Source organism: Juglans microcarpa x Juglans regia, chromosome 6D, assembly GCF_004785595.1.
Source record: "Juglans microcarpa x Juglans regia isolate MS1-56 chromosome 6D, Jm3101_v1.0, whole genome shotgun sequence".
Lineage (NCBI taxonomy): Eukaryota > Viridiplantae > Streptophyta > Magnoliopsida > Fagales > Juglandaceae > Juglans > Juglans microcarpa x Juglans regia.
Genome location: NC_054604.1, coordinates 30,686,686 through 30,694,073, shown reverse-complemented (window position 1 = coordinate 30,694,073; position 7,388 = coordinate 30,686,686). Strand labels below are relative to the sequence as shown.

General features: G+C 37.3%; 1 protein-coding gene across 1 annotated transcript; it reads right to left on the bottom strand.

Annotated features, from left to right (window-relative positions):
* Positions 1–4,748: 4,748 nt before the first annotated feature.
* On the bottom strand, positions 4,749–6,982 carry LOC121234692 (transcription factor MYB13). Its single transcript, XM_041130745.1, has 3 exons — positions 6,689–6,982; positions 6,409–6,538; positions 4,749–5,691 (listed from the first exon to the last, which is right to left on the bottom strand). Exons 1-3 carry the CDS (start codon positions 6,819–6,821, stop codon positions 5,001–5,003), a joined length of 954 nt encoding a protein of 317 aa, XP_040986679.1. The 5' UTR covers positions 6,822–6,982; the 3' UTR covers positions 4,749–5,000.
* Between the last annotated feature and the right edge of the window lie 406 nt (positions 6,983–7,388).

Here is a 7,388-nt window from a genome sequence, read left to right as displayed (position 1 = left end):
GAAATCATGAGATTCACCTAGGGGAGGCCAAGGGCCACTGAGCCAACACGCCTCACACTCACCAAGAACCCCATTTTATGCCACTTGTCAATTGTAGAGAGTTCCAAGAGATCTTATATGGGGAATGATGCTGTGGGAAGACCAAGAGTAGATTTTCCTAAGGATTTGCATGAGAATTAACACCAAGAGACTCTAAGCCACACGCCCACTCAAGGGTATTTTCAAATATTGTGTCATTTGTCATTCATGCATTGATGAAGGAAAGATTTTGGAAGAAACATCACATGAAAATTACTATTGTAACCCTAGGGTTTCGGCCACTATATCCAATCACTTGCCACATGTTATGTTTAGAGTTTCTAAGAGGCATATGGAAGATGGAGAGTCACCTAGGGAATATGCATAGAAAGAAGAAGGTTCTTACTTGGGAAGAGTAAGGGTCACGCATGGGGAAAGGGAAGAGACACCATGGGGAAGAGGAAAGATTCTCATGGGGAAAAGAGAGAGGGGACGACACTTTGAGGGACTACACACGCCAATGCCACTTGGCACGCATGCAACTACTTTCTTGGGAAGGTGAAGAGGCTTTGAAGTAAATTATACAATTGCACATAGGATTCATTGAACCTAGACGTTGGAGAGGGGCTTAGAGGGCATTAGGGTTTCGGTCAAGGGAAGAAAATGAGGAGTCATGCCACATGTCCAACATGCATTGGCTCTTGATTGACCAATTGGCTTCAAGGAGGTAAAGACCACATGCCAAACAACCACCCGTTTTCTTCTTGTTCATTTTCGGATTTCTAAGACATTCTCTCTAGTCCATCTCTCTCACGCCACTTAGAGGATTCTCCAAGTCCAAACACCATTTTTCCACACTTTCCTTCGAACCAAACAACGACCATACACTTTCTACACTGGAGGGAAGGCCACAGCTTTAGAAGAAAGTCCACGGTAAGAACATTACACTTCGATTCATTTCTTCTCATAATCACACATGTCTATTCCAAGGTGTAGGAGATCTCAAAGTGAGTTTGAGATTTCAAAGAACACACTCACATACACGGTTTCAATGGGCTATTTCATCTTTGAAACGACATAAGGTTTCCAAGGAAGGGAGACCGAAAGTTTGAGGATCTAAATCCTCAAACAATCGGCCATACCACTTGCACATCTATTATGAGTTCGTGACCTAGCAAGGGTCGAGTAAATTCTAATCTTTCATCTTCCAGAAACCTATGGACCAAATATCTGAAAGGATCACTTTGGGTGAAATGACCAATCCTAGTTGTCCCTTGACACAAGCACACACGGATTAGGATGTATCGTCCATTACAACTTGCTAGCATTTTCTTCGAAGGACATTTGTAAGTAAACTCTCAACCTAGTTTCAGTTAACATATGTATATATTTGTGTGAATCATTTTTTTGATCAATAATGCATTGTTTGTTATTCTATGATTATTTGGTTGAATATTTTGTTGTGAATTGTATAAGAACATGCAAATACTATGTGTTTCGGCTTGCACGCTTGTATTGCCATGATTTCATACTTCGATTATCTTTGCAAGATCTCTAGGTTATTATGCTTCGAATTTGGTTCATGTTAAGATAAATTTTACATATTAATATACCCTATGAGTTTCGACCAAGCCTTGTTTGTCTATGCTCGGATGGTTTGTTTTGGTATTTCATGTATCTTATGTTATCATGCCGTGATTCGAATGTGTTACGTTTGATTATTACATGTATGAAATTTCATACATAACATGTCTAGTGTACGAAATAGTACGTCTTAAGTCTTATGTCACATACATTTGGGTAAATGATTTTTTTAAAGTGTCTGTAAATGTTTTATCATGATCTCAAATGTTAGGATAGGGGAATGTCCTGGTTGGACTCCCTTGTCCACTTTGGAGTGTTTAAGAATGAAGTGGTAATCTATTGGTTGACAAGGAACTGTCGACGTGACTCGAATGGATATTTTTTGAAGGATTCTAGAGTGAGGTAGCGTCTAACGCTAGATGGTGCACATGACTAAGGCAAATAACTCGATGAAATACTGTCATCGTTAATATGATATGAATAAGACGTATTCGCCATGGTGTACGGATTGTTAGTAGTGTGGTAACTAAAAGGAACACGCTATGCTTAGGGGAGCCATGTTGTATCCACCATGTGTTATAAGAATAAGACAATGAGTTCACATGATATGAATCACGTGATATGAATGATATGATATGTTTAAAGATCAACACAAAGATGATGACAAAGATGTTTTCTAAAAAAGTCTACGGATTCTGTTACGTCTTTTAAAAAAAAGTCAAGTGCATAAGTCAACTTTTTGGTCAAGTACATGTCCTTGCACGCATTCCATGATTTGTCATTTGTATACTTATGTTAACTATTGTATGTTGTATGTTTACTTGCTGAGATTTCTTGAATTCTCATTGCGATAGTTCCTACTATCATTCCCCACACAGAATGGTAGAAGTTGTAACAGGTATAGAAGATGACCCCAAGGAGGTACCAAAGAGCAATGAGAGTTCAACGGAGCCCTTTTTGTTGGCTAGGATAGAGAACACCGACTGGCTCATTATCGAGACATTTCAGCTCATTGACATGCTGAAGGTTAAAGAATTGGGACAATGATCCATTTTTGGAGAAGAGAAAGAAGCCTGGCTAGTTTTGAAGACATTTCAAAGGGGAGGGAGAAAAGAAGGACCAATTTCCTGTGGTATGTTTATATTATTAGCTAATACATATATATATGTATATATACATAGGTGTATGTATATATTTATCAATATATGAATGAGTTTTAATCGAGTTGAGCTAACGAGCCGACTCGAGCATAAACAAGTGGGTCTTAACGAGCCTTAGCCGAGTCGAATCAAGTTTTGTCAGGTATGTGTCATTTACAAATTGAGCGGGACGACCTTTTTTTTTTCACGAATCGAGTTCGATTCGAATTTAACCAAGCGAGTATCGAGCGGGCTATCGAACATACTAGTTCATTTACAGCCCTACATACAAGCACAACACTTCAATTCGTGTTCCTTCCCCAAATCAGCTAAGGTTCATAACAACTAGCGACTCAAAGATGCATACACATTCATGATCTTAGTGATCAGTCCTAGCCTGCAAATCAGTTATATATAGTGCTAGTACTAGGACTGAATCACCAAATGGTGGGTCTTGCTTTTTTTTTTAGGAGGCGTGCTTACTCCAAATATACAGTACTTCAAGACTTGCACAAATCATTTTCTTTTTGGGTCTCCATAGCCATGCAACATTTTGGATTCTAGTCATCTAAGGACTGGTTAATTATACGAAGTATGGACGTACGAGTCCATCAAAATAGCTATATATGCAGCTTGCTAGATAGATCGGCTGGTTTTGTTTTACATTCATGAAACTTTTTTCATTTCCCACTTAATTATTATATATTGCTGTTGTTATATATTATGTCATATATATGCATGCAATATATATTCCCTAGCTAGCCTACTGAAACCACGATCTTAATTAGTTACGTACGTACTAGTGCTAAACATGACATCATAATGTTTTTTCTTGATCTACTCATGTGCAAGAAACTATATATGATCTTAATCGGTTTTACAAACTACTTAATTTATATATATGCCCCACCATAACGCATGTCATGTGTATTCTGCCTACATCGACAGATGTTTCTTTCACCATCCCATTCAATTATATATAATCTATATATATAATATTAATGTTAGATCATATATATATATATATATATATATATATATATATATATATTTCCATCGCTGTAGTGTTACATATATGTTTCGTCATGATCAATGAAATGAAACTCTCTAAAAGTTTTAGAAATGTTTTTAAAACGTTTTAGAAATCTCCCGGCCTTAGTGCTTTTCTTTAGGAACTGATGGACTTAAACAAAATTAGTAGAGAAAATACCCGGCCACCAAAATATTCCTTGTCGATCCCACACAATATTTGCTATACTTTTTCTTTTCGTAGTTTTTGGTTTTTCTGTTTGTTTTTTCCCTTTCGAAGCATCTATGAATTATGAGTGTACGAAGAGAGTATGGAAAGGCCATGAGAAACTTTCAGCCAAATGGTTAAGACTTCGACCGACATGAAGTGTTAGAAAATAAACAATATCGTGAGAAGTTCTAAATTAATAAGACTGATCATATAATATATTAAGATTCTAGTAGTATTACTCCAACCTAATTAAAAACATATTTATATATTTGGACCCTTATCACTATATTTTTAATTTAATACAAATAATATTTATATACATACATATATATGTATATATGAATTCTATACTTTAACTACTATTCACTCTCACACCCTACATCTATAGTTTTTTCATAGGATGTGAGGGTGTTTTTTATAGAATCATGTGAGGGTGTTTTTTATAGGGTGTGAGGGTATTTTTCATAGAGTGTGGAGTGTGAGGTGGTGAATAGTAGCTTATGAGAAGAATTTTTCTTTTATATATGTATATATATTTTCTTCCTTAATTATAAAAAGGAAAAAAATATTATATACACGGGTATAGTACTCCACCATAAAACGGCACTAGAGTCCAAGGACCAAAAGCAATCAATGATCAACACCATGGCAAAAAGGCAAAATGAAGAGGCAAAACTCAAAATTAATCATTCGACACTATGATATTTATAGCCAATTATTAGGAACAAAGGGAAGTAATATCTCATCATCGTCATCAAACATTGAAGTTCGTTGCATTCATGCCTTTATTCTTTCCTCTTCCATTTCCATACACCAAATTATAAACATTGATTGCATGCAATATTCTTATAAGGTTATCTTTACTCACAATTCACAATCTCACCAACAAAAGCAAAAGAACAAACTGTTTGAAAAGCCTGGATAATTTGAAAGCTCTACCTTCCTAAAGAGAGGGACATAGAGAGAAAAGAGAAAATGGTAGGGGGCCGGGGGACAGCGTTCACAATCATTTTACTATCTCATAGAGACGAAGGAAAAGCAGGCATCGTATTGGCTGCTCCCACATTCGATGAAGCTTGTGCGATTCCTTCCCCACCGAGTGATCCTTCACAAGAATCCCAGAAAAGAAAGTTCGAACATTGTTGCTGGGATTCAACCCATTCGTTCAACTCTTGCCTCTGCAAGCAGTCCAACCCTAACTCTCCTTCCTCATCCATGCTACAGGATTGTACTTCAAGCTGGCTGGGCACAATGTTTTCCATGGCCTCTATCAAAGGTGGCAAGTAATTTGTATCCATGCCGGTCGTAAAAGTCGTCGGAGCCGGGAGAGCTTGAGCTTGAACTTGAACTTGATGTTGGTTCGCATGATTCCATGTTTCAGGGTTGAAACCCACCGCATCTTGAAAATAGTCCGATCGTACGATATTTTCTGGAGTTCCATCAAGTGAACTAGTGTCGAACATGAATAAGGGACATGAAGAAGAAAAAAGGGTTTCATGAACCGGCGGCCTTGGCGGCAAGTCTTGATTCACCAAATCTAGGAGGCTCGAATTGTAACCCATTTGAGAGTGCTCGATAGTATTAGCAGTACTGGTGGTGGTGGTGGGAGAGGCAGAAGGTTTTCGTATCTTTTTCTTTATCCATGAATTCCAGTAGTTCTTTATCTCATTATCTGTTCTTCCGGGCAAGTGGCTTGCTATATGAGCCCATCTACAATTCCATTATGAATATCAGAATACAATCGAAAAGACTAGAGCTATAACAAAATCTTAAAAATATTTACACAAAAAAATTAATAATATTTAAATATTGAGTAAAAAGATGAGTGAAAACGATTAGGGGAATTAGCACAAGTGCAAGAGTGTTTTGGGATGCAAAATCAATGTTTGAAGGTCCAAATATTAACACGTACGCTTTTAAAAAAAGATAAAAATGAAACCATTTAAAAAATAAGGTGGGGTTGTAAGAATACAGTGCATTAACATGTAATGTTGACTGAAAACTTCAATTTCAACCGATGAAATTGCCGTCTTAACGACTCGCAAAATGTAGGTGCGGCAGCTGCTATTGCTATATATATACGAACTACTCTATAAACAGTAAAATTGCTTCAGGTTGTTAATTTAAGACATTTAGTTCAAAGACTTCGTATGCAAGTCTGTTTTTATATGACACAAAGTTTGAGGTAAAGCCATTTTAAGTCAAGTGTATCCATGACACCTCCCTTCACACCATTTTTAAGTAAAAGAGGAAGCCGGCCGCTTGGAGGAACATATAAGTTTTACGCATTCACGAGCGAATGAGAACCAGGTTGATGAGTGCAAAACCATAAAAATGGAAAAATCAGAAACTTAAAAAAATTACAAATAATAAAACCAAAAGAAAAAAAAAATGGGGGAAAGTATGAGATCATAGAATCCGTTAAACCTGTTTCCTACAACTCCATGAAGGCTGATGATTAACTTCTCCTCCTCAGGAGTAAACCTCCCTCTTCTGATATCAGGCCTCAAATAATTAATCCATCTCAATCTGCAGCTCTTACCACACCTTTGCAGCCCTGAAAAATGCTATATATATCACATATTATAAGCACTTCAATTAATATAATAATCATAAGGTAATTGACAGGGGCTAGCTTTGGTTGTCTCTGTGAGATTGTGTTTGTGATTGTGCGTGAGAGACAGAGAGAGAGGATGATGAAGATGACCAGCTTTCTCGGGAACTTCACTCCAACAGCCATAGCCATGGGTGGTGATGTATCTGATGAGCTTTTCGTCTTCCTCTGGAGACCAAAGTCCTCTCTTAACCTTCTGTTGGTTACAGCAAGAATGGTGACCCATTATTACAGCTAGCTAGCCGCGGATACCTTATTTGCTTAAATTTCCTGGAGTTTGTTCTGTGTAATGGGGATTACAGTTGAAATAGCTGTGCAAGAGTTGGGGCCTCCCTCTCTCTCTCTCCCACTTTAAATGTAGGAGGAAGGAAGTACAACCCCAGTAGACATTTACAACCGGATAGGGTCCATTTAAGGGACCCGAGCTCCATCTAACCCTAAAACGACATATCATCAACTTTCTTCCCGGTGTCAGTACCGTTTTCTACGTACATTTGTAGTATTACGGAACCAATCACGTAGTTCAAAAACTGTGCCGGCTGGTTTCTCGCACCTCTGCTTATATTATTTATATATATATATATATATATATATATCTCTCTCTCTCTCTCTCTAGATCGCTTCCTTGATTTTCTGTGTCTCTCTTTCTGAAACCAGTTATCATATGTATCCGAACACTCCGTCGAACTCTCGACACGTTGAGAGTACATACTATAGAAAATGACTTTTTTTTTCTCTCTCTATTTTATTTTTCTCATCAATACATGATACAGCAACAGCACCAAAAGTTTCA